We start from the raw sequence: 26670 nt of genomic DNA on the forward strand, positions 1-26670 counted from the left end.
CGCGCTTTTGCAAGCGGCAAGTGATCGTCTACCGCAGCAATAAGAGCCTACTCTTATAGGCTTTGGAAATCTTCAAGGGTGAGTCTCGATCATCCCCTCGTTGCTCCCGTCTTCTAGATTGCATCTTGGCTTGGATTGCGTTCTCGCGGTAGGAAATTTTTTGTTTTCTATGCAACGAATCCCTTCATAAACCCCCAAAGCTTTTGTCAGCAATGAACAACTTCGAGAAATCCAGCTTGTGAAGTACATATAAAGACTTGTAGATGATCAAACCTCGTTTGCTAATTACAAGTCTACAATGATAGACCATAAAAATGGTAGATATTGATAATCATGGCAAACATATCAGCGCGGAACTGTCTTGATCTAGGCCCATCATTGTTAGACCATGCCAGCAACTTTGCTCGCAAATGCTCGAAAGAAGGAGTTGTGAACATGGCAGCATTATAGTGATGCCGAAAGAGTAACAAGAACGACCCCATCATCCATGAAGACTACTAAGACAAAACCTCCCAAGCTTCTTGGCAATGCAAGATCAGGCGTTGTCTAGATATATTTGAAGTTAGGGAAATTTTGTTCGAGGCATAGCAAAATCAACCAATAAAAACATTCTAAAATTCTAAACACTGTGTGAGAATAAGAACCTCTTCCTTTTTGGCCGATGACATCGGAGTTGTGGCCGCCGCTAGCTAGGGTTCGCTTGAGCACATTCAAACACATACCACAGACAGATCAATTTACAGTTTAAAGCAAACTACACATGTCACCGAATTGAGACAGCTGAATTCAGCCGTGCGATGTGCACGTCCAGCAAGCAGGGTAATTTCCATTCCATATAGGGCTGGAATTCGAGCCGAGCCAAGCCAGCTTGGCTCGACTCGCTAAAGCTCGGTCAACAATCGAGTTAGCTCGACTCGACTCGTCTAACAATCGAGTACAGATTTAAAACTCGGCTCGACTCGTAAAGCTCGTGAGTAACTCACGAGTAACTCGTTTAAAACTATCAAATAGAACATGTAAAATATACAATGCATTTTTTCCCAAATACTTGGGTATGAATGATGAAGAACAAGCATTAGGATTATGGTACCAGAACAATATAAACCACACCGATCAATATATCAGTAGAATAAGGTTGCCAAGTTGAGAAACCACAAATATAGTTGCCCATTTTGGTGGGCTTGGGCCAACTTCATTTTTACGAAGCTAAACGAGCTACTCGCGAGTTCGATGAACTCGACTCGTTTAGCTTGAACTTGTTTAACCAACAAATATGAAACTTGGCTTGGCTCGTTATATATCGAGTTCGAGTTGAGCCGAGTCGAGTCACGAGTTACTCATTTAGCTCGCGAGTTTCGAGTTTTAATTCCAGGCCTAATTCCATAGCCAGGAAGTTGAAAGCAAGCACCATCAGAGACCTACAGCGAGTGACGCAGAGCAAGGTTGTCTTATTCAGCCGCCCTACGTTAGCCCTACGTTTCTGCCTTAAACGACCCCCCACATCCTTTTGGCCCGGCCAAGTGTTTAGTATACTAGTTTCTGTGAAATAGGCAGCACAGAATTTTGTCAAACCCCGACGCTCGATCAGCTCTATATTAACCCAACTGCTCAGTTAGCTCGATAAGCTTGGATCATCAGCATCTCCACCCACACATACACATGGATCATCAGCGTCACAACCAAGCCGGCGCCATGTACTACAATGGCTACACGAGCGCCGTTGCCAATCCCTCCTGCTCCTCCTCGGACTCATTTCCGTCCGACTTGACCGGCGGCGACGTGTACTACACCGGATTCAATGGCGCCGCCGATCCCTTCTGCTCCTCCTCGGACTCATTCCCATCCGACTTGAGCAGCGGCGAGATGCTCTACCCCGGCTACATGGGCGCCGGCAACAACCCATCCTGCTCCACCTCCTCCTCCTCATCGGACTCGTTCCCATCCGACATGACCAGCGGTGAGATGGTCTACGCGGGGGCGGGGCGGGAACCGCGACGCAAACCGGCGGCGGCGTCGTTCATCGGCGTGCGCGCGCGGCCGTGGGGCAGGTTCGCGGCGGAGATCCGGGACTCGACGCGGGGCGGCGCGCGCGTGTGGCTGGGAACCTTTGGCACCGCCGAGGCCGCGGCCATGGCCTACGACCAGGCGGCGCTGTCCTCGCGCGGCGCGGCCACGGCGCTCAACTTCCCCGTGGAGCGCGTCCAGGAGTCGCTCCGCGCGCTCGCGCTCGGCGGCGCAGTCGCCACCACGCCCACGGGCACGGCCGGCTCGCCCGTCCTGGCGCTCAAGCGGCGGCACTGCAAGAGGAAGAGGCGCAGCAAGGCCGAGATGATGACAGCGGCGGCGACGGGCGGCGGCGGTAGGAGGAAGAGCAAGTTTCACAGCAATGACACGGCCGAGCAGAAGCGGTTCGTCGTGGAGCTGGAGGACCTGGGCGCTGACTACCTGGAGGAGCTCCTCAGGATCACCGACGACCACCCGCTCCAGCTTCAAGCACCTGCAGCTGACTTTGTGCAGTATGGTGAATTGTACATGTAGCATATGCAAAGTGTTGAGTTTGAGCTTGCGATTGAGAATTCTCGAAAAAAAAAACGCTTGCGATTGAGTTGAATTAATACGCACCGAAACATGTTGATTGGTAGGCAAACATTACACTGCCTGTGAAATTCACCAATTTTCAGAAAAGGAACAAAAAAGTGAAATAGTTTGTCTGTCGAATGAATCACATCATTCACATGCCTGCTGCTAGTGTAGAATTAAAGTCAGACCGTGCATGCATGGGCTGTGAACGATCTCATGGCAAAGGAGATTGCTCGAGCTGAGCTCAGTGCGCTTTGGTCAGAGATGGCAAAAGCATATTATTTGCACTTTTAGCGGAGGTTAAGATCCTATTACTACATGCTAAATTTGCCTGTTACCGCCAAAAATATTCCAAACAGAAATTGAAGTCTAGAGATCGTCTCGCGTATATGGATTACTCCTACATGAAAACTATATCGCATAAAAACATAGCTGTCAGAAATCTCGGCTAGGAGAGGATCAGATAGGACGTCTGCATGCGGCAGTGCAGCTTTTTTTTTCGATAAAGGGCGCTTTCATTACTTTAGAAAAGTATTACACCCAGCCTCTGCATAACATGATGCACACAGCCGCACACACACACCAAAGTACCAGTCATGTTACAATAGCTGAAATAATAATATAAGGACGCACTCCTAAGGCGCGGGAGGCTCTATCCGTAGATTACGCCGCCATCTATGTCGGGAAAAAATATCCTTCGCCACATCCTCCAATCGTGTAGATACCTCCATAAAGAGGTTGCGACTCTCTGCTCGTTGAAGCAAAGACCACGAACGGAGCAAAGCGGTGGACCGGTAGATAACCTGCAAACAAGAAGAGTTAATATCATGGAAAATCTTGTCATTTCTACATAGTCATAGCGACCAAATAATGGCGATCGCCCCCACCCAAATAAAAGTTTTGAACCTACGCTCCACCCCGTTGAGCCAGCTACCAAAAAGATGCGCAACGCTCCGAGGTGGGTACAAGGTAGAACCAATTTGGGTTATTGACCATATAGATCTCGCAAATTGACATTGGAAAAAAAGGTGATTGATAGTCTCATCATGAAGACAAAAAACACACTTTTTACTACCTTGCCAACTACGTTTCACAAGATTATCCTTAGTAAGAATGACCCCTCTACGAAGATACCAGGCAAAGACCTTTGTCTTTAAAGGAATCTTCATAGACCAGATTTTTTTGTTATTTTCAACTGGCGTATCGGAATGAATCAACGCATTATACATAGAATCAACAGAGAATTTACCATTCACTTTAAGATTCCATCGAACCACATCATACCCATGCGACAACTGGACCATCTCGAGTCGTTGAAGTAGCGTATTCCAAGATGCAAGTCTTGGACCTATTAGGTCACGTCTGAATGCCATCGCTAATGGTGAATTTTGCATCACCGTTGCAATGGTATCAGACTTGTGGCGTACAATACTATATAAGGCTGGATACTGTTCGCGAAGGGTAGTGTTGCCTAACCACTTATCTTCCCAGAAACGTATCTGAGATCCATCCTTGATAGAGAAAGATGTATATGGGAAAAAGAATTTCTTCGTCGCCATAAGTCCAGCCCAGAAGTGTGAGTCACCAGGTTTCCAAAGGACCTGAGACAAGGCCTTCGAGCCTACATACTTTCTTTTGAGAATTGTTTGCCATATACCTTCTTCTGAAAGAAGCTTGAATAACCATTTTCCAAGGAGGGCTCGGTTCTTGACCTGAAGATCATGAATCCCAAGTCCTCCCTTGTCTTTTGGAAGGCAAACTACATTTCATTTAGCCAGTCGATATTTCTTTTTCTCACTATCTCCTTGCCAAAAGAACCTAGATCGGAAATAATCCAATCGTTTCAAGACCCCTTTAGGCAACTGGAAGAAGGAAATCATATACATTACCATATTGCTTAGTACTGAGTTAATGAGAACCAATCGACCACCTAGAGATAGGAACTTTCCTTTCCAACTCGATAAGCGTTTCTGAAGTCTTTCCTCGACATGTTTCCATTCAGCTAAAGAGAGATGCCGATAATGAATCGGGATACCCAGATAACTGATAGGAAACTGACCCAACCCGCAGCCAAAAAGTTCAGCATACGAGGCGGCCTCATCTTGGGCTTCGCCGAAACAAAATAATTCACTTTTATGGAAGTTAATTTTAAGGCCTGAAAGCTTCTCAAAAGCTGAAAGGATCAACTTAAGATTTTTAGCCTTTTCAAGATCGTGTTCCATAAAAAGAATTGTGTCATCAGCGTATTGAAGGATAGATAGTCCACCATCAACAAGATGTGGCACTACCCCCTCAATAAGACCATCCGCCTTTGCGCGCTCAATAATAATAGCAAGCATATCCGCTACTATGTTGAATAACATAGGAGATAATGGATCACCTTGCCGTAATCCCTTTTTCGTTTGGAAGTAATTGCCCACATCATCGTTGACTTTGATAGCAACACTTTCACCGAAAATGAAATTATGAATTAAAGCACGCCACTCATCAGAAAAACCTTTCATCCTGAGTGTCTGTTGGAGGAAAGACCATCAGAAAAACCTTCTCATTTGCGGCAGTGCAGCTTGCTTCAAAGGCTTGTTTGTGGGATTTGGTTTCCAACATCCAGGATCTAGGGGAGATGCCGGGCTCATAATTGTGGACATTTAATTAAAGCATCTATGTTCTTTGTTTTATTCGTAAGCATCTTATTTTGTTTGTAAGATAAAACGATGCTTCTTGGCACAGTAAAAATAAAACAGAATCATAAACCAATAATTCTTCCGAATTTCCCACTTATTGGGGGAATATATATGCTTCGCGCACCCTGGCAACACTATGCTTGACCGAAAGAGCAGCGGGTTTCTATTTTTTTCCTTTCATTTTTGGTAAAAGTGGAAGAGAGTAGGTGCGCTCTACGCATCTACTTTTTTTATCTTTTCTTTTTCACATCTCTTAAATTATATAATATTTTGATTAGATTTTTTTGACAAGTCACTCAAAAATAACAAATAGAACCGAGGAAAATAGTTTGGAATTTTTTATGAAAATTTAAATTTAAATTTAAATTTATTTAAAATTCAAAATAAATTCTTGATATATATATAATGACATAAAAACTCTAAATATTTTCCCATAATCAGGTTGTTATGTCTAAGTGATCTGCAATATTTCAAGTTTAAAGATTGTATGGTGTGAGAGATACAGAAATGAGAAGTCGTTTAAGAGGGGAAAAAGGAGTTAGCACAGATCTTGATGCAGTATAGACAGTCCAGATATGGGTGCGCACCAAGCACCTATTGTGGCAGTCCTCTCTCTTCATTTTTGTTTCTCTTCATTTTCTTCTTTTCTTCACTTTGTGTGCTTTATTTTATTCGTTGTGTCGTGTTTCCTTTTCAATTTTTGGTTTCTTTTTTTCTACACTCTAACTTTTTTTTTTGAAAATACATGACCTTGACGACGTTAACATTTAGCAGACATGATTTCTTTCAAAATACATGACTTTTTTTATGAAATAAGGAACCATTAATCTAATTAGTACTACGGAGTATGATTTTCTTGGAACACTTCACTATTTTTTTCTGAAATTCTTGAACATTCAAATGGACACATGAAAATTTGTTCCTTCTATTGCATTTTTGGTTTACGTTCTTCCAGAATTCATGAACACTTTTGGAAAAGCATGAACATTTGTTATCATACACATGTTAATTTATTTTTTAATAAAAAGTTAAAGTAAAACACATAATGAAAAAAATCATAAAAAGTTGAAAAATAGAAAAGATATAAGAAAAAGGTAAAAAAATACATTAAAACTTGCCCATGCTGAAATTGGGCTCATATAGGAGTAGCTCTTTCCTTTCACGCTTGCTCGAGCATGCAACCCGCAGCCCAACGAGAAAAAAATCCACAGCCCAATAAGTTAACTAGGCCCATCCCAGTCCCTGATGACAGTCGTCGTCGAGTCCAAGATCAGGACGAAGAAGAACCCTAGCATCCCTCCATCTCTCTCACTCTCGCCGTCGCCTCCTGCTCCTCCGGCCGCCGTCCCCGGCCCATCCCCCAGGGATTTCGATCGGGAGCAGAAGCCAACCACCGTTCACCTGAACCTAGCAGGAGGATTCCTCCAAGTCGAGAGGGGATCAGCACAGACGGACGAGGAGGAGGAGGAGCTAGGACTCAAGAAGGGCGGAGAGAGAGGATGGTTTCGCTGTCGACGTGGTTCCGCTACGCCGCCCACAAGTTCGAGTACTCCATCTCCCTCTCATGGAAGGTACGCCCCCTTCCCTTCCCCCATTCCTTCCTTCCTCCTACCTACCCCCCTCGATCCCCGCATGTTATTCGACCCAATCCAAGAACGAAATCCTATGCAAGAGGAACGTCGCCCGAATCAATTGAGTCACATCTATTTTTGTCTAGGATCCTGCTCACTGTGCACGTAATTTATGAATAAGATGTGGAGCGGTTGTTTCTTCTCTTGGTCTCATACTTTGATTTCCTCCTGTTCCAAATGCAGAAGTACAACGTCGGCCAGATCAACAGCACCGAGCTGAGCGACGCTATCTTGAAGAGCTTCTTCAAGGGGAAGCTCACCTTCCCGCACTGGACCAAAGGGGGTGAGGCCATGGCCCCCGTTGTTAACCCCACCGGAGGAACTGTGCTCGTCAGGAAGCTCGCCACTTTATCCCCAAAGTAATCTTCTTGTTTCCTGCTTAAAAATTTACGTACATTTTTTGTTGAATGAACTGGTGTACACTTTCTACCCATTGTCGAGCCGTCACATGCGCATTTTACTGTAAACAATGTAAAGCCTATATTGTCTCGGACTGGACAATGTAGTGTCTGTTTATATATTGGCTCATATTTCACTCATGTAGTGAGACTTCCTAGTATGGTACTGTGCATTGAATTAAGGTTGTCTGTTTTATGGCTTAGAACCTCTAGTGCAAAAGTTAACTAAGGTGATTCCGTATGGTTTGCTGCTGGATCTACCCCAAACAAATAGAGCACTATCCAGAGCAATAATTTCGGCTGTGTCTGGTATTTTGGTGCTTTTTATAATGACTTTTAGACTTTTAGTTTGCTATTCGTGGACAAGTTAGCATCTTAGATCCAAAAGCAGACACAGCTTATGACAGTAGCGAAGATACTTTTATCTTGTCAAACTACTGCAGACGTACAAATGCAGTGAATGCTTTTCCAGTATACTCTAAACTTCGCTTTAAAAAATACAATTCCACCAGATTCAAATCCCCCTCTGAATTTTTGAGTTTGCAAGTATGTGACAATATTAGCGTGTCTATAGAAATAGAAAAAAAAAATTTAACACAATGCACAGTATCTGTGAAGCAAATGGGCAGCCATGGTGTCAGGAGTAAGAAATGTTAAATAAATTTTTGCAGTTCCTCAAATCATGAAAGAGTGAGTCATTAATGATAATTGGCATGCTACTATTAAGAGACTATAAATGTACAAATTAGGAATTTTTCTATAAACTATATGGCTTATATCTAGGAACGGAGGGAGTATTAAACTTAGGGCCGCTTTGAATCGCAAGATTGAGAAACACATGAATAGGTAAAATGCAGAAATTTGACAGGAATGCAAGTGCAAGACAGAGGATTGCAAAGCACAGGAAAATTGCAGGAATAGTCATTTGGATAAAATACAGGAAAAGGGCGTCGATCCTGTGTGAGTGAGTGGAAAAAAGAGATTGGAGCAGATTTTTAATTTCCTTTGGAATTGAGGTGTAGGGATGCAATCCATAGGAATCTTGATTGTGCCATTCTTTTGATTCATGTGGTCTCCATAAGAAGAGGCCTTTAATTTTTGAGCCGTTAAATTAAAGTGGATGGCTGAGACGATTTGCATCAAACTCCCAAGTTGTACATTTTATGTTGGTACAGATATTGCAGTTTTACAAAATGACAAAATGCTCCTTGGGTACTAATTTGTTTTCTACCTAGTCCTAGAGAACTCTTGAGAAGAATGTCCAGCAAAGATCTTTGAATTAAAAACCTGAGCACAAGTGACAACCCTTGAATATAATTCTGAAATATAGGATGAAAATTATGTGCGATATTTACTTTCGTTACATATTTATAGAGGTGGTAAATTTTTAAATAAATCAGCGTTCATTCCTATCAAATTTGTGCCATGATGTGACGTGCTGCTGACCGGCACTTGCTCTCTCCTTTTAAGTCAACTGATGGATCTCACAGAAAGCCTTGTTGTGAATTGGTAGATTTTGCATAGATAAACCTGGGTTCATTCCTATCAAAATTGTGTCATGATGTGACATGTGCTGCGCTGACCGGCACCTTTCCTTTGAAGTCAACTGATGAATCTCACAGAAATCCTTGTTGTGCATTTTGTCAACTTTGGCATCTACTTGTTACAACAGAGAAGTCTTTGTTGGGGACATAGTCTTGCTGAAGGACCCAGAGAAATCTGATGATTTAATTGTTCGACGCCTGGCTGCTGTGGAAGGCTATGAGATTGTCTCTACTGACGAGAAGGACGAACCCTTTGTACTGGACAAGGATCAATGCTGGGTTGTGGCAGACAACCAAGCACTAAAGGCAAAGGTATGGGTGTTTTGGTACACTAATTAGCAATAGTGAGTAATTATGTTAGCTTGGTTCGACCAGTTTTTTTTTTTTGTATTTTAGTAGATGAAACATAGAGCGTGAATGAGTATACTGGATTTCAGAGGTCTCTTGACAAGTTGCTTGCCATTGTTTTGGTGGCAGGAAGCTAGGGACAGCCGCTTATTTGGGCCTGTCCCTATGACTGATATTGTCGGCAGGGTGATCTACTCTTTAAGAACAGCCGTGGATCATGGCCCAGTGGACAACAGGTAGGAGGACCCTTACTCCCTTTGTTTGGTTCAGCGCCGAATCATTCCTATACCTATACCTTTGGACATGAGCTGAAAATGTGTGCTATTACTTTTTGTGTGACAGCCGCGTAGCCATGTTCCAGGATTCACCGGTTTTGGCGGTAGAGCTCGATGTGGAAGAGATGGCGAAGAACAATAAGATGTAGATAACGACATCATGTGGTGTACCATTTACCACTTACGTGGATTCTGTTATTTGAAATCATTAGTTGTTTTGAGTAGAACCTGATGTTCGCTTGCGATCTGGAAGAGATGGATCAATGTTATCCGCTGTTTGCTTGTGATCTGGAGAAGTCAATAATATTTCATCACAAGAAATAAGCATTATATGTTCTGTTGAATTCTGATCATGCATTCTCATTTCTGGGTTATTCTCGCTCCATTTGCAGTCGTGTTGTTTGTTGGGTACGTGATGATGTGTAATATTTGAATTTAGCATCGACATGAGAAGATGGCTTTTGGACAATGTTGCTATTACTATCACAATTTTACAGGAATCTTACGATTGCATTCTGTTATCATATCAGATAGTCTTATAGCAGATTGTTAGATTGGAAAAATAGTGGCCAACATAGTAAATTGTGAGTCGGACATACTCACTCTTACAGGTCCAGATTTACCTCTCAATTGTGGAATGAAGTAGGACAAATAAATCGTGGGAAAATCAAAATATTTTAAAAATAGCAATAAGAAATCTGATCTTTGTTACCTAAAACAGTAAAAGCCACAGAACAAGTCACAGAAAGCTGTGTCAATACATGTATAAACCATCCTTATTCCCATGAATTTAGGTACGTGTTAAGACAACAAATTATATACTCCCCCCGTAAAAGCTGTTCAACTTTTTCTAGATATGGATGTATGTCTATATATCTCCATATCTAGACAAAATTGAGCAGTTTTTTTACGGATGGGAGGGAGTAACAAACATCCTACTTCAGAGCTACAGACAGTAAGCCCTATCCGTAGATGTTGCTGATCTTCACTTCTATTTCAGAGTTGAATATTGTCAGTCAGAACTGGGGTTTGACAAAGGAATCAAAGACATCCATGCACTCGCAACAGTCTCAGTTCTTCCCAGCTTCCTCGACGTGCTTCTCATCCGCGACATCGCTAGGAAGGTCAAGTCCATCCGGTATCTTCCCTGGGAAATTGCATGTAGGGGTGCCCGATCCAAGCATACTGCAGCAGTGGAAAACAGATCCACGTTATAAAGAAAGACGAGTAGATCTCAAAAACAAAAGCATCAATCGCAAAGTGATCATTGAAGAAAAACAAGAACTGACCTTCTGTCGACCAACACCATCGACCGGAGCTCACAGTTGTTAAAGCTGCATATAACCGAGTCAAAGTTAGTCACATGCTCTTGTGATGAATGGAATCAACCATGCTTTGAACATTTTAGTGCCTAGTGCAGGATAAATGTAGTTCTCCGAACAGTATCATAACTCTATCTAGTCATGTTATCCGCAACAAACGTTTGCAGTATATGATGAGTTGGTTGATTAGCTCACAATTACCAAGGAAAGAAAGTACTTACTGCTTGCCCAGTTCCTCTGCTATGGTTGGATGACACTCTTTACCATACATGTTTAAGGTGTGATATAAGAAACCACTATGGCTGACAATAGCTATCTCTTTCTCTTCTCTTGTCCATAACCTGCAAGTACATTCAAGGATAGTTTAATTTAATCCGGCTACCAAAATAAAATTACTGGTCGACTCAATGAGTCATCTAATCTGAGGTTTATCTTTCTCAATGCATGCTACACAAAAGTGCTCCAGCATCTAGGACTAACTACTGTCAAATAAGTCACCTGATGCTGACTCGCTGGTATATGAGAAACAAAACAAGCGAAGCATTGTTGCAAGGACAGAAGGTATATCTGATGCAGTGCACAATCCTTCACCACCGGTTCTAGTTTTCCTCTAAATCATGGAAATGCTGAATTAAGATTATATGGTCAGCTTCTGCCTTCCAGTCCATAAATGGAAATGAAGGGGCTAATAACATAATTCGCTGGGAAGATGGACCCCTGTGAGGACGGGCCAGTGGTGAATGAATTGCTTGTTTGGATGAACAAACTGTTTTGAGTGACACAGAAAGGAGAACCAAAAGTGACATACGAAGTGCAGATGAATATTATTAAGGTACTTGTGTTCCATGGCCATATTAACTAGGTCATTAAGCTTGTACTTTCAAGTCATTAATGAAAAGCAAGTAATCATCTTAGAAAGGAAAATTACCAATCAATGAACTTCATGCCCCTAGTAGCAACAGACTCATTTGCCTCTCTGACATCTGGTTTCCAAAGAACATCTTCATCATTCTCTATCTGTGAAAGGCATGAGCACACATATATTATAACACCATTGCAACAGTATCCCATGAAACTGTTCTCATGTATTAGCAATACTAGGTACTTGCCAAGGAAAAATCAATGGCCGGAAAAAGAGTATGGTATTTTGTGATGCTGCTCCTCTTATCACAGGGATGAACACCCTGCATTTGGAAGAAAAAAAATTAAATATTTGTCAACAGAGCATTACTGATACGGGAAAAGCAGAGACAGAGTAAGCTTACTAAGTTATACTAACAACTGTAAGAATAGCCTATTGTAGTTAATATTTAATACGAACCAATCTAAATGAAAAAGTAAATGATGATAAATTATCATGTATTTGTAACAAACAATTGCTCATGTGTAATTTGTGTTCTTCGTGAGGGAAATACCATGTGCTCCCTGCAGGCCTCAACTGCTAGAAACGGTGGGCAGTTCAAACTTGAAATCCCTTGACGTGCACTCTGTCCAGCACCTTCTACCATTAATGGTGATGCACCTATTCCATCAGTATAGTTCCCACCACCAAAGACCCCCACTGCAGTTTGCATAGTCCTGTCAGAATAGTTGTAATATACTGTGAGGCTCATTAAGTAATTACATACTGCTGCAATGCACTGTCATAATACATCATGCCTTGGCACATGAATTCCGATAATAACATATACTCCATCTGTTCCATTCTATAGTGCCTATTGTTTTTTGGCACGGAAATTAGCGCAAGAGTATTTTTTACACAAGACCCCTAGCTGAACGATTTGAGACCAACGTAAAATTTGGAAATCCATATCTTACTAACTTACCGTAACAAATTTGGGAGCTGAACGATTTGGAAGCTGAACGGGGAGGGGGTAATTGAAAAAAAGCTAAGCTACAACCTTATATTCTGAAACAAATTCCAAAAATCTATAGGCATTATAGAAAGGAACGGAGGGGGTACTAGATAAGCAGAGTTAAGTAGCTATTGACATGAGGAGCATGACTCACAGTCTAAATGAGAGCTGGGTCTGAATTTTATTTGTTCTAGATTCTATGCAAATGTGTCATGTAAGACATGCAGCAACAACTGCAGACAGCAAGCATATCAGCTAGTGTACAAAGAAAACCAAACCTAAGCTCTGGTGGACCATTGCAGGAAAAGTCAAGATTCTGTGCAAGGATGTACATCACGTCTCATAATTTCACTCCAACCATGAAGCAATTTCTGCACGGTTCTGAGTCTTAACTGCAAAATCCTCGTCTGACTGAAACCGTGTTTTGGTATGAACTGCAAATAACTGAGTGTGTATAATAGTACTATAATTCCGTTGCACAACTGATAGACTCGTGGCACAAGAAATTACTGATATTATAGAGGAAATGCTTTACAGAATAATCAAATTAACAGGCCTTTCTAATAACATCTTTAAAGAAATACAAATAACATATTCAGTTCAAGAAAATATAGCTATGAAGAACAACCCAGTCTAGGTTTAAGCAGAGCTACAGAAAAAACATTACCGCTTTACCTTGTGATTTTTCTATTCAAAAGATTGGCAAGGAGGCAACACTGTACAACTATTTACATTGAGCTACAATTTATACTAGTAGCTGAAAGACTGAGATGATATATTCTTGAAAGAGAATGAATGCAATGCCAGCACTGGGAGAACACAATATATATGTACAAGAAGATCAGAAGGTCAAGGAAAACTACCTCAGTAGAGGAGAAGTAATAACCAACTCAATTTTTTTTGCTAGTCCACATTTTGTCACATGCTGTCGCAGGCAATCAACCTACAAGTGCATGTAAATCAACATCAATGGAACTTCAAAATGCTACATAAAAAAAGAGTGGTATTTCAAATCAAGAGTATGTGGCAGTGCCAGAAAAGAATTCAGTGAAGACAAACACTTCAAAATAAACATGAAAAAAAAAACTGGCTCACAACCATAAGGCACCCTGAGATCTTACTGTTACATGTATTCACTAATAAAGGAAACTCAACACCATCGAAAAAAAGGTGGTGTCGTTGCACTTTGATGCAACTAGGGATAGAACTAACATATTTTGTCAGAGGTTGATTCCAACACATGGGGCTTCTTTTGTTTAAGAACCATGTGAAGTACTAAAAACATAAGATTTCGCATATAGAATGGCTGTTACGCAGGCAAAGGTTCCGTTAGTAAGGAAATAGTATGCTCCAGCATGTAGCAAAAATACTGAACAATGGCAGAGCTGCCACAATTGCATCTGGCCGAAGATGTTACCACCAAGATAAAAGGCTGAACATCATAAATGAGGATTTGCTGAACGAATCGAGTATCCAACACGTAATTACAGATCAAAATGAACTTTTATCACCAAGGCATCAGACATGATGCCACATTTACATTTTCGATATAAACCATCTTAATGGTTGATAATATTCTGCCATGGACTTGCTTGATACCATGCCCACAACACATGCCAGTGAAAATGTAGGATACCATCCAATCCTGTGGTAATGAACGACAAAGGCAACTAAACGGAAAATGGCATTTTCTTGCATGCGCAGCGAGCATTCGTGCATCCATTTATTACCATCATGTCAATGAAAGATAGGCATTGTTGTCTTACATATTTCACAAAAAGGAGCACAACCTTAGTTGGCCACAATTTGCACCCTTTGGGAGTAGAACTGACAAGGCCAAGGGAGGTGACTGGACGGCATACAGGGACCATGAAGTCACTAAAAGGAAGCATGTAGACACTTACTTGGGCCCAGCCCAGAGGGGTAAGTTGCGCATCAAGCAGCTCCTCCGACATGTAGGCGTTGTAATCCTTCTCGCCGGCCACATTGTGGATGCCCTGGGCATGCCTGACCTGCACACATAAATTGGTTGCGATTAATCAGATTGACCGCTATGTGCATCTTTTTTTCCTGCAGGTTCGTTCACCAAAAATGCCCAGGAAGTGTGGTAGTACCAGGTGTATGGTCTTGGAGCGGTGCAGTGGATACATGGCAGTGCCAGCACTTCCCTCCATCTCTGCTCAGTATAAATAAATTACTACATGATCAGTTCAATCATACATGGAGCTGTTAGACGGAGGACAGCAGTGTTAATAAAAGTTGCAAAATCCCCACAGGACGTCCAGATTTAATTCGGCAACTTTGACAGGACACATGCCAGCATTTTTACATGGTTGGAAGGAACAAGTGCAGAATTCAATGGAGAGGTTCATGTCCTAGCGTGCTAGGATGCTGCCTGCTACCTCCGTTTCAATGAATAAGGCGCCCTCGTTTTGTTGGTATAAAATTACAATCCCTAGAAAGTGTTTTTCGATACGAATTCAACGATACTAATTATGAACAATATAATCAAAATTTTGTCGCTCAATTTCTTCGGTTAAAGTTAGTTAGTTTTATTCATCGAAACGGAGGTAGCAAAATATTAGACTGTTGTGTCAATCGTTCAAAGTACATATTGAAGGATCGCCAGTAAAAGTTCAGTTCCGTATATAACAAGCAGACGTGTGGGCGGACGGGGAGAGACAACCATAAAAGAAAGCGGCGAAGCATCCGGCCCTTGTGGCGGAGGTGGGCAGATGCTAGCGCGAGATCTGGTGCTCTGGGGAGGCGGAGGAATGGAGGGAGAGGAAGATTGGAGAAAAGACCGCACCTTTCAGGTGGATTAATTAGCGGGAAGAAAAGAGTGGATTGCAGCGGCCGTACCTGATGTGGAGTAGGAGTAGCGAAGGGGAGCGTAGCGGCGGCGGGAAACGGCGGCGGAGGAGGACGAAGCGGCGGCCGAGGATGAAGGGGAGGCACGGAGGTGGAGGCGGATGGCCGGGGCGGCGGTGGTAAAAGCAGGCATCTCGATCGACTCTCGCTTTATTTATTCGCGCTCGCTCGCTCGTCCCATGGACAAATCGGACGAGGTGCCAAACTTCCAACTTCCTCTTGTGAAACCCAAAACTGATCAATTTTCTCTCCTCCTCCTTTTTTTTTTTGCGAATCCTCCTCTCTCCTCCTCCTTTCCCAGTCGGACTGTATAGCAGCTCAGTAGAAAAAAAATCGAAAAAGGGCCTTGACAATTAAGAGAAACATTGAACCTCAATAAAAAAAAAATTACAACCAAATCCTTGAGTTGTCCTTCATCTTCAATCTCTAGACCGTGTTGACGACGCGGCCACCGCTGCCACTCCTCCTTGAGTCGGCTTGATATTATTGGTCGCCGAATGGATCAAGAAAACCACATTCATCCCAGAGATGAGGAGAAAGAAATAACCGTCGACGAAGCTCCATAATGATCCGAAGATGCTCCATTGAGTAATTGCTCCAATGAAAGACGAAACCGTGCGCGCATCTGCACCGCATAGCTGGCAATCAGATTTTTCTTCTCTTCGCGACATCTCCAGTGGCCCGACCATTTCGGTCACCAACACTCATTCACTGCGTTCGTTTGGATCAGACCGTGAACATGAAATTGATCTACTTTGATGGTATATTTGTATCAGGTAGCCTAGCGGCCCTACACATTTTTACCATTTTTTAATTTGTAATATAAATATTTACATAGTGCCAAAAATAAGTAAAAAAGGCGAGAAAATAGCCCTAGCTAACAATGGCGCCTGCCATGGCTGCCTAGTTGTCGTCATCATTGTTGTCGACGAGGTTGATGTAGACGGGAGGCACTCAAAGCCACGCCCAATGCAGAGGCTGCTGAGGTGGTGCTGTTGCGGGAGGAGTTGGCGGAGTGGTCGATGGCCTCCCTTGGGCCAGCACGGAGGCCCGCAGTTGGATGGCGAGGTCATCCCACTGAGCGAGGTCGTCGAGCTCACTATTGTCGAAGGCCATCTCCATGGTCTCGTCCTCCGTGAGGTTCAACGGTTGGAGTCGCCATCCTCCTCCTCCTCTTCCTCGCCATTGTCGAAACGTGCACAAAGCTCCCTGTTGAAGAAGTCGACATCGCCTAGGTAACCGGTGCGGCAGCGCGGATCGAACTCCTAGGCCCCGAAGGTGAAAAAGTTGTAGGAGTTGAGGACGAATGTCGGATCATCGCGTAGATCTGATGGGAGGATGAATCTACGGCGGCGGATCTCGTACCACCGCTGACGTTCCTCGTGCAGCACCGGAGGCACCGGGACACGACAGTGGTTGAGGTACCAGCCACCTATGGGCATGCCGGCATCCCACCTAGGGATCGGCTGGTTCTCTCCGAATAGCTGGTGGGCGGGTTCGATTGCGCAGGGTTTTCTTGTTCTTGACTACCGAGAACCAGCCTCGGCACCGTGCTTTGTCTTGCGGAACGGCTAGCCCTTTCCCGTAGCGATATCGGCGGCGGTTAGCTGTAGGCGAGGTGTGGCCAAACTCGCCCTATTTAAAAGTTCAGGCACCGCCCGCGCCAACACTGGCGCGTATGGAGACGAGACAGCGCCATTGACACGGCGCGAGGAACCGGAGCCATTACTCATGCGCGGAAGATGAAACACACGCGATCGTTGGCAAGCGGGCTCGAAGGGCTATGCAGCATCCGCGCCGCCACGTTTGCCGCGAACAACCCGGCCAATTTTTATGGAGCTGCTGAGCTGGGGTGCAGATCCATTTTTTTAACTGTGTGGACTTAATCGGTCACTTTGCGTTCTCTGCTGGAGATGCCCTTACTCTATTTAGATATCTCCACGTGTTCAGTTGTCAAGTTGTTTTCCATTCTAGTTGGAGTAGTACACATCACTCTCCAACCTCCATTTGTAAACCAGCACTGGCGCTCGAGGATGGCATCCTGCCGAATATCCGTGGAACCACCCGACGTCGAATCCTTTCTCTTTGCTCTTTTTCATTCGGTGTGACGACTTGGCTGAAAATTAAGCTAGTAATTACAACTTATGAGTAGCACGAGGAATCAATTCAACGGTACTCATGACTAGCACTGGCCACTGGGTTCAAGTTTATAATCTCTGCCTCATCTCATTAATGAATAATTCGCGAAAAACCTGGCTAAAACGATTACAAAATACTTTTGCCGACCGTGATGGGACACGAAAAGCCTTGAGAATGCGAGCGCACACATAAAAGTTGAACCCATTTTCTGAAATCTTAGAGCTTTGGATTTGGACACTGTTCACGGTTGCATTTTATCCAATTGAATCTTGACGTGTGGACAACTTCTACTGTTAGAAGGGCGATGGGTAAATGCAGATCCTTCTAGCTGATTTCAGTCAAAACAGATGGTGAGAGCCGTGTACAAGTTGCCCACGTCTTCTTTCCTTTAATATCCTATGTCTTATCCTTTTTGTTTTTTTCTTCACCTTTCCTAATTTTCAGCTAGCTGAAATGCCAATTCGGCTCAGGTCAGATCGTTGGCCGTACCTTCTAAACGTTAGCGCGAATGTTGGCGCTGGCATGTCGCTCGCTCATGGTTCTCGCTCGTCGCCCTCCGTTTTCTATCCGGTTTTTTATACTGGTTTTTTAGGCGGTTGGTTTTTCTTTTTGGCCTTTTCGGTTTGTATATCAGCGTCCATGCCCTTTGTCGGTAGATATTTTTCACTTCATTTTCATTTCTCTTTTTTGTCTGGCAGCGGAGAGAGCTTTTCTCCCGCGGTGGTGGTGGGATCTCCCGGCGAGGCCCTAGGTTCCCCCGTGCGGCGGCGGCTAAATCTGTGAAGCCCACCGAGTGAGGATCCGGGAGAATTCCGCATCGCTCTGTGGAAGTGAAATGCATGGGTTTGCAAGGATGCCCTGGATTCCTCCATGCCGGAACTTCCAGGGAGCGACCACTGTTTCGAGGTGATGGTAGGAGGCTGCTGGCTGCGTCGCCGGCGTGACTAGTTCAACCTCGTTACCAACAGAACATACACTCCATCAAAACGATAGTTGTCTCGAGGTTGACCATCGGTGTCATCGTAATCACTCCTCAAGCTAGCGACTTCGACTTCGCTAAAGAAGTTTTGCCGTATCAGCCTCATGCAATCACTACCGGCTCATGCCAAACAAGCGATTCTTCACGTAAAAGACTAGCAACTCCAATTTTGAAGACAAGTTCCAAAATGGAGATATACAAAAGCTGCAACAATGAAGATCTTCATGACCCGACTGCTAAATGCAGGTCCTTGTTGTCGCTCGACACACATGACAACAACTCTCACAGGACCAACACAAAGAACAAATAAATCACCAACCACATGTCCCTCGACATGTGTCAAACTCCAAGACGATGCCTCCAACTAGCAAGGGAATACACATTTCCCTAGCAAGGATAGAAGAACCAACGCAGCGCCTCCAATAAGGTAAATGCCATCCACAGGTGATGTTGCAGCCTCCAACCAATTGCAACATGAATTTCTCCCATCTGGGCCATCGAACAATCCCGCCCAACTACCTCCAGCCCACACGAGCATTATCGTAGCAGGACAATATCCGAGCCTATGATAAAATAGGATTAATAGAACTATAATATCAAGAAGCTACAATTTCTTTTCCAGAAGCTCATTTCCAAGAAATTTCGAGATTAAGCATGTTTAGCCTGTAGCATTTGAGGATGGACCACCAACTAGAAAGTTGAATTTTTTAAAGATATTGTAAATTTGTATCACATCGTGAGCATTAAAAACTAAAAATTAGGCGTGCCCACCTGCAATATTATATTGTGCGTCCACTGCCAATGTGATTTTTTTTTAGCCACAGAACATGGGTCGCATGTAGCTGCAATCCTCGTTCAGAAAGAGGACACATATGAATGATCTTTATTCCCAGAAATTTGGGTACGTGTTCAGACAAAAATAACATAACAAATTGTGTCGACTTTGTCCTTCCCCTGACCCTATCTCAACCCCCCCTCTCTCCCCTCGCATCAAATTGCACAACCCTGCCTTCAGAGCTACAGACAACAAGTCCTATCCGCAGATGCTGCTTATCTTCACTTCAATTTCAGTCGATTCAAACTTGACCATTCTCGGCGTGCTTCTTGTCCGCGACATCGCTAGGCAGATCAAGCCCAGCCGGTATCTTCCCAGGGAAATTACATGTAGGGGTATCTGATCCAAGCATGCTGCAGCGTTGCAAAGTAGATCCACGTTACAGAAAGGCAAAGCATCAATGGCAATTTGATCACTGAGGCAAACCAAGAACTAACCTTCTGTCGACCAGCACCATTGACCGGAGCTCACAGTTGTTAAAGCTGTACATAACCAAGTCAAAGTTAGCCACATGCTCTTGTGATGAATGGAATCAACCATGGTTTGAATATTTTAGGGTCTAGCACAACAATTGTCGTCACAGGGCAAGATAAAGTTCTCTGAACAGTACCGTGATTCTATCTGTTCATGTTATCCCAAGATGAAGAATACAGAACCTTTTCTTTTTACGGAAATACTTTTGTACACCCACGCATGGGTGTGGGAAAATAGTCCAAAAAAATTTACATTTGTGAATATGGTTTTTTTTAGAGGTAAGGCCACATGGCCCAGCTTTACACTTGTGTATATGGTTTCAAGTTCTAATGCCTACATTTTTGCAAATATCATGCTCACACAGCAACAAAAGTTTGCAGAATATGATGGGTTGATTACTTGACAATTACCAACGAAAAAAACACTTACTGCTTGCCCAGTTCCTCTGCTACGGTTGGATGACACTCTTTACCATACTTGTTTAAGGTGTGAAATAAGAAACCACTATGGGTGACAATAGCTATCTCTTTCTCGTCTCTTGTCCATAACCTGCAAGCACATTCAAGGATATTTTAATTTAATCCAGCTGCCAAAATAAAGTTAACTAGTCATCTAATCTCAGGTTTGTCTTTCTCAATATATGCTACACATGAATGCTCCATCATGTAGGATGTCTCACTCAGTGATAACTCACTGGGTATATGAGAAACGAGAAAGCAGAGGAAGCAGTGATCTGTGGGCACAGGCTATCATCTTTGGTTTTTAAGGCGAAGCCTTGGCGCCTTAAGGAGGGAGGGCACTTTGGACGCCTAGGCGCCTATAGCAGCCGTTTTTCCAAGGCAGAGGGGGAGCGCCTTGACGCCTAAGCGACGCTTTTTAAACCATGGTATCATCCAATATATTGCACAATCCCTCACCACCAATTATAGTTTTTCTCTAGAACATGCAATAGGGGTTGACGCAGATAAAGTAAGATATATGGTAAGCTTCTGCTTCCAATCCATACAGAAGAGGCAAATAACATAATTGGCTAGGAAGATCAACTCCAGTTAGGCCAGGGGAGGGGTCAATAAATTACATGGGTGAACAAACTGTTTTGAATGACATAGAAAGGAGAACTAGAAGTGATATATGATGTAGGGATGAATATTATTGAGGTACTTATGTTTCATGTTCATATAGTCGCTCATTAGGCTTGTATTTTCAAGGCATTAATGAGAAGGAACTAAGAAATCTTAGGAAGGAAAATTACCAGTCAAGGAACTTCATGCCCCTAGCAGCAACAGACTCATTTGCTTCTCTGACATCAGGTACCCAGAGAACATCTTCATCATTCTCTATCTGTAAAGAGAACATGTACATATATTAAAGCACCATTGTGGCATTGTCTGAGGGAACTGTTGTCATGAACTAGCAACACTAGATACTTACCAAGGAAAAATCAATGGCAGGAAAGAGAGTACGGTATTTTGTTATGCTGCTCCTCTTGTCACAGGGATGAACACCCTGCATTTCAAATCAAATAAAAAAATGAAACATTATAAATATTTCTCAACAGAGCATTGCTGATATGAGAGAAGACTAGAAGAGGCATACAGCTTCTCAAATGAGGGTATTTCGCTGATATGGGAGAAGCAGAGAGATACAACATCTCAAATGGGACAGAGGGAGTCAAAAGTAAGCTGAATAAGTTATTGTACCAACTGTGAACATAGCCTACTCTAGTTAATATTTTATACAACCAACGTAAAATGAAAACACAAATAATGACGACATTACGTATTTTACAGCAAACAATTCTTGTGTTATTTGTGTTCATCGTGAGAGGGAAATACCAAGTGCTCCCTGCAGGCCTCAACTGCAAGAAACGGCGGACAGTTTGAACTTGAAATCGCTGGACGTCCACTGTGTCCAGCACCTTCTACCATTAATGGTGATGCACTTGCTCCATCAGCATAGTTTCCACCACCAAAGACTCCCACTGCAGTTTGCATAGTCCTGTGAGAATAGTTCAAGTAAAATAGTGTGAGGTTCATTTAGTAATTACATACTATACTGTAATGCACTGTCATATTATATCATGCCTTAGCATAACTGATAACCATGTATACTGAGATTGAGTAGCTAGTTTGACATAAAAGGCATAACTAAGTGTCTAAATGAGAGCTAGAACTGAATTTGTTTGTACTAGGTTCTGTTCACATTGGTCATGTACGACATGTAGCAAATTGCAGACATCAAGGCTATCTGTTAGTACATAAGAAAAACAACCTAAACTCTGTTTGGACCATTGTAGGGAAAGTAAAGATTCTGTGCAAGAACGTACAGCAGGTATCATAATTTTACTCCAACCATGAAGCCATTGCTGCAATGGACTAACTCCAAACAAGCTGCCAAGTTGAGCTAGCTCTTCTGACTGAGGCCATGTTTCAGTATACACAGCTAATAACTGAATGTGTATGATAAAACTGTAATTCCATGGTACAACTAATAGATTCATGACGCAAGCAATAACTGAGTATTATAGTGGAGATGCATTACAGAATACTGACATAATTTACGGGACTTTCTAATAACATGATTTTTCAAAGATAAGTAACATGTTCAGTTCAAGAAAATATAGTTAGGAAGATCAACATAGTTTTGGTTTAAGCAGAGCTCAAAAAATTCTCAAACCTTAAAACGCTTAGAAGAAAATCCAGAACACTGAAAATATGTATAAGAAGATTAGAAGGTCATGGGAAACAATACCTCAGTAGAGGCGAAACAATAACCAACTCAACCTTTTTTGCTAGTCCACATTTTGTCACATGCTCTCGCAGGCAATCAACCTACAAATTCATGTAAATCAACATCAATGAAACTTGAAAACGCCACATGAAAAATTGGGTGACATTTCGAATCAAAATTTTGTGTCAGGGCCAGAAAGGAACTCACTGCAGACGAGCACAACCCAAAATAAAACTGGCCCACAACCAAAAAGGAATCATGCATCTCATTGTTACATGTAATCACTAAAAGCAACTAAATGTCATCCAAAAAAAAGGTGGTGGTGTTGCACTTTGATGCAACAAGGGATAGGACTAATATCTTTTGTCAGAGGTTCATACCAACAGTCAAACACAAGGGGCTTTTTTAAGAACCATGTGACCTGCTAACAACAACATAAGATTTTGCATATAAAATGTCTGCTAGGCTGCATTCTCGAAAAATGGCTGCTAGGCTGTGAAGATTCCATTAGTAAGGATTAAGTATTCTCTAGGATTTCAGCCATGAAAGCTTTTACAGAAAAACCATAGACAAACATTTAACCGAAGATGTCACCATCCAAATGAAGGTTGTACATCGTAAATAAGGATCTGTTAGTACATGAGGTGAATTAATCAAGTATCCAACACTTAACTACATAGCAAAATGAAATTTTATCACTGGAGCATCAGGACATGATGTCACATTTACATTTTCAATATAAACAATATTGATGTTTGATACTCCCTCCGTTCCAAATTAATTGATGCAAAATTTTGTAGATATGCATGTATCTAGACGCGTTTTAGTGTGTAGATAGAAGAAAATCTAGACAAATCTGCGTCAATTAATTTGGAATGGGCTAAACTATTTTAATGGCAATGGCAAAGGAATGGAAAAGGGCTTTCCTAACGTGCTTAGAGAGCATTTGTGCGTGCATTTATAATGCTCGTGTTACAATGCTAGCAGTGGTGATTGAAATGTGTGGGGGATTTATTCACGAAAAAAGAAACAAGAAATCTTACTTGGCTCCAGCCCAAAGGGGTAAGCTGGGCATCAAGCAGCGCAGGTGACATGTACGCGCTATGATCCTTCTCGCCTTCCACATTGTGAACACCCTGAGCATGCCTGACCTGCATACATTGATTACAGTTGATCAGGCGGAACATTCTTGGTATCTTTGGTGCAGGTTTGTCACCAATAATTGAGGAAGTGTAGTACCAGGTATATGGTTTTGCATCGGTGCACAGGATACAAAGCAGTGCTAGCACTGGCCTCCATTTCTGCCCAAGAAGAAATAAAATATGTTATACTATTATTCATTGACCAACTAGAGAAACACGAACAGTGTAAAGAGACGGTTGCATTGTTGCCACATGTAGTTTGACAAATTCGCAATGTCCAGACCCGCACTTCACGCTTTGAAGAATGGCATATGCTGATTCGGCAAAATGAAATTTGCACAAGGTAGGAATGCTCATGCATCAGCATGGGTTTGAAGCAACCAAGGAATGGTAGTACTCAAGTAGGAAGTACTTGATCCGCTCCCAAATATAGGATGTTTTGGCAATTCAAATTTACTAACTGCCAAACGTCTTATAAAAAGGAACTACTACAGAGGTTAGTTCTTATATAAAAGGCCTACTACAGGAGAGGGTAATTCCCACCGGATCCAGAGAGCAGGCAGTGATTTTTCCCAAACCTGCCGGATGGGCGAAGCGATTTCCTCTGGGGTTAATTGGGCAACTAATCTATTACAAAAAAACATGAACCTGTTCGCACAACTCTTTGTTACTCCTCGGTGCTGAAGGAGACGATTTCTTCGGTGTAATGTAATTTAAATCTCTATTTCATTCGGAACAGTAGTATATATTAGAATGCATGTCAACATCGGTCCTTACAAGTATGGAGAGGAGATCTAGCGATGGCTGGTAGGACTCCATTATTAAAAAATAATAAAAATCGGTACTTTAGATTTTAAAGTGTATGGAAAGACGGTCCGCCAGAGGGGGGAGAGGGAAAGAGACGAGGATAATAAAGCACAGAGCGGTTAACCGGAAGAATATCCGTGTGGTGTGTGTGGCGGAGATGCGCTGGCGCTAGATCTGGTACGGTGTACCGACGAGAAGGTAGGTAAGGGGCGGCGCCACCGCCTAGGATCGAGGAGGAGGCAGCGAGCATTCAGATTGACGAATGACAACTAACCCTTGCGTTAACCAAATCCAAGGGGAAGAAGACAATCGCTCGATGTTTCCACGGAGTGAGGGAGGGAGGGAGAAGAGGCCACAGCATTCGGTTCACCATTCGGTTCGATTGATAAACGGGAGAAGAAGAAGAAGAGGATTGGCGTGCGTGCGGCCGGCCGGCCGTACCTGAGTCGGAGTAGGAGGAGCAGCGAAGGCGAGCGTGGCGTCTGGGAGTATGTCCGACGGAGGCGGCAGCGGCGGCGGAGGGAGAAGTAGTATGGAGATGTAGGCGGATGGCCGGTTGCCGTGGTGGTGGTGGTACAAGTAGAGAAGGAGCAGTCGGAGCACGCGCGTCCACCCGTGTCGCTTTGGGTTAATTTATTATTGGTTACGAGGATGCAAATTGGATATTGTCTCGATCTCGAGGGGTTTGCGGTCCCGAATTGGTCTTCTCCTCCTTGATTGCTTTCCGCCACCCTGCCGACCACCTTTCCGCATCGCCGTTGTATTTGCTCGGCGACGGCAACCAAAGCCGGAAGACGACCGCGCGTCGCCGTCGTTCGGCACCAAGCTGGGCTCCTCCTTGTCCTTGGCCACATGGATATTTCCGTGTGTAGACTCTGGCTAATTGCGTTGCCGTGCTACAAGCCTACAAATCAGGCTCCAGCTGGTTTTGGGAGTAAACCAAGAGCATCTTCAACAGGATTCAAAACAATAATACGTAATAAAACTAACTTTTAAGCCACGAAAGGAATAGAGATTTTGGTGCACATGGACACAAATTTTGGTGCACATGGACACAAGTGATGTCATCTTCTAAAAAAATAAAAATCATAATTGTAAAAAAAACTTTCGGGTTGAGATTTTGCATGATTGTAAAATACATCACTCACAATCTCCATAATTAATTTTACATTTTTTAATAAATTGTAAAAAACGTTTCTTACTCTTTTTTTTAATAGCGAAAGCATTTGACCTCAATAACCAAAACCACTTTTCGGCATGAAAGACTAAAAAAAAGCTTCAATAAATAGTAGATGATGTATCCCCTAAAATGTGACCTATATTTTACATCGTGCCCTAAAAAAATGTTTCTTGTGCGGCAAATTTGGGAAATCAACCGGCTGCCCTATCACATACTTCGGCCACGCGCAACCCAACCATTGCATGGAACTTTTCTCTTCTCCGTCTCATGCAGCACGTCCACCGATTCCACCTGTGTCGTCGCAGGTTCCCACTGACACCGCCTCAAACCTGATCTGGTCGCCTCATTAACATGGGTACTCGATATTATTAACCCTGGTGCAGATCCAAGAAGGGTCGTATGAAGCCCATGAGGTCCAAGAAAGTTCAAAAATAGAAACTAGATTAAATTAAGCAAGTATTAGCCAAATTAGGTAATCTGACATATGTTATTGTAACCGGCACGGAGATGAACTCTGAGACCTAGCCCACTATATAAGGGCTAAGAGGAGCCACTGGGGAGGGCATCGAAATACTTCTAACACCACACATTATTGCAAACCCTAATTTCGGTACAATCTTGGCTACTTTAGCCTACAATCTGTTTTTTCGTCTGATACCTAGTTTATGTGACAAGTCTTCGAAACCACCAGTTCTCTCCCTTTCCTGAAAATCCATGGGCATTGCCGAGGTTAACCCTCGTCACTCATCCCGGAGCTCCATTCTCCCTTCAAAAACCTTCAAATCACGTCTGACTTGGGCCGGTAAAGGTTTGTCGGCGCTCACCCGCTCGCCCACGCCGCTGCGTCGAATCTACAGATTGACCCTTCCTCTCCCCTC

General features: G+C 43.1%; 4 protein-coding genes across 4 annotated transcripts; 2 read left to right on the plus strand and 2 right to left on the minus strand.

Moving 5' to 3' along the window:
* Nucleotides 1–1692: 1692 nt before the first annotated feature.
* LOC124673078 (ethylene-response factor C3-like) lies at nucleotides 1693–2538 on the plus strand. The gene is made up of 2 exons (XM_047209207.1): nucleotides 1693–2337; nucleotides 2404–2538. Exons 1-2 carry the CDS (start codon nucleotides 1693–1695, stop codon nucleotides 2536–2538), a joined length of 780 nt encoding a protein of 259 aa, XP_047065163.1.
* A 4004-nt stretch (nucleotides 2539–6542) lies between these two features.
* Nucleotides 6543–9801, plus strand: LOC124674101. Its single transcript, XM_047210133.1, has 5 exons — nucleotides 6543–6832; nucleotides 7076–7251; nucleotides 8963–9146; nucleotides 9312–9418; nucleotides 9525–9801. Exons 1-5 carry the CDS (start codon nucleotides 6761–6763, stop codon nucleotides 9604–9606), a joined length of 621 nt encoding a protein of 206 aa, XP_047066089.1. The 5' UTR covers nucleotides 6543–6760; the 3' UTR covers nucleotides 9607–9801.
* A 329-nt stretch (nucleotides 9802–10130) lies between these two features.
* Nucleotides 10131–15781, minus strand: LOC124674099 (phosphoglycerate mutase-like protein 1). The gene is made up of 10 exons (XM_047210131.1): nucleotides 15498–15781; nucleotides 14750–14811; nucleotides 14540–14647; nucleotides 13499–13578; nucleotides 12195–12357; nucleotides 11889–11963; nucleotides 11708–11796; nucleotides 11001–11120; nucleotides 10747–10791; nucleotides 10131–10642 (listed from the first exon to the last, which is right to left on the minus strand). Exons 1-10 carry the CDS (start codon nucleotides 15637–15639, stop codon nucleotides 10528–10530), a joined length of 999 nt encoding a protein of 332 aa, XP_047066087.1. The 5' UTR covers nucleotides 15640–15781; the 3' UTR covers nucleotides 10131–10527.
* Nucleotides 15782–19463: 3682 nt separating this feature from the next.
* Nucleotides 19464–25185, minus strand: LOC124674100 (phosphoglycerate mutase-like protein 1). The gene is made up of 10 exons (XM_047210132.1): nucleotides 25054–25185; nucleotides 23903–23964; nucleotides 23707–23814; nucleotides 22685–22764; nucleotides 21769–21931; nucleotides 21365–21439; nucleotides 21186–21274; nucleotides 20363–20482; nucleotides 19897–19941; nucleotides 19464–19812 (listed from the first exon to the last, which is right to left on the minus strand). Exons 2-10 carry the CDS (start codon nucleotides 23960–23962, stop codon nucleotides 19701–19703), a joined length of 852 nt encoding a protein of 283 aa, XP_047066088.1. The 5' UTR covers nucleotides 23963–23964; nucleotides 25054–25185; the 3' UTR covers nucleotides 19464–19700.
* Nucleotides 25186–26670: the final 1485 nt, after the last annotated feature.

Source organism: Lolium rigidum, chromosome 7 (genome assembly GCF_022539505.1).
Source record: "Lolium rigidum isolate FL_2022 chromosome 7, APGP_CSIRO_Lrig_0.1, whole genome shotgun sequence".
Lineage (NCBI taxonomy): Eukaryota > Viridiplantae > Streptophyta > Magnoliopsida > Poales > Poaceae > Lolium > Lolium rigidum.

Bases quoted from the DNA above. Each gene is read 5' to 3' on its own strand.
- LOC124673078 (XM_047209207.1), top strand. From the start codon at position 1,693: ATGTACTACAATGGCTACACGAGCGCCGTTGCCAATCCCTCCTGCTCC. The intron at 2,338-2,403 runs GCGGCGGCGACG...ACGGCCGAGCAG, and splicing joins GCAAGGCCGAGATGATGACA to AAGCGGTTCGTCGTGGAGCT.
- LOC124674101 (XM_047210133.1), top strand. From the start codon at position 6,761: ATGGTTTCGCTGTCGACGTGGTTCCGCTACGCCGCCCACAAGTTCGAG. The intron at 6,833-7,075 runs GTACGCCCCCTT...TTCCAAATGCAG, and splicing joins CCATCTCCCTCTCATGGAAG to AAGTACAACGTCGGCCAGAT. The intron at 9,419-9,524 runs GTAGGAGGACCC...TTTGTGTGACAG, and splicing joins CATGGCCCAGTGGACAACAG to CCGCGTAGCCATGTTCCAGG.
- LOC124674099 (XM_047210131.1), bottom strand. From the start codon at position 15,639: ATGCCTGCTTTTACCACCGCCGCCCCGGCCATCCGCCTCCACCTCCGT. The intron at 14,648-14,749 runs GTACTACCACAC...TTATGTGTGCAG, and splicing joins GCTCCAAGACCATACACCTG to GTCAGGCATGCCCAGGGCAT. The intron at 11,797-11,888 runs GCAAGTACCTAG...TGCCTTTCACAG, and splicing joins CGGCCATTGATTTTTCCTTG to ATAGAGAATGATGAAGATGT.
- LOC124674100 (XM_047210132.1), bottom strand. From the start codon at position 23,962: ATGGAGGCCAGTGCTAGCACTGCTTTGTATCCTGTGCACCGATGCAAA. The intron at 21,932-22,684 runs GTATTGTTTCCC...CTATTCTCACAG, and splicing joins ATTGTTTCGCCTCTACTGAG to GACTATGCAAACTGCAGTGG. The intron at 21,440-21,768 runs GTATTTCCCTCT...TTTGAAATGCAG, and splicing joins AGGCCTGCAGGGAGCACTTG to GGTGTTCATCCCTGTGACAA.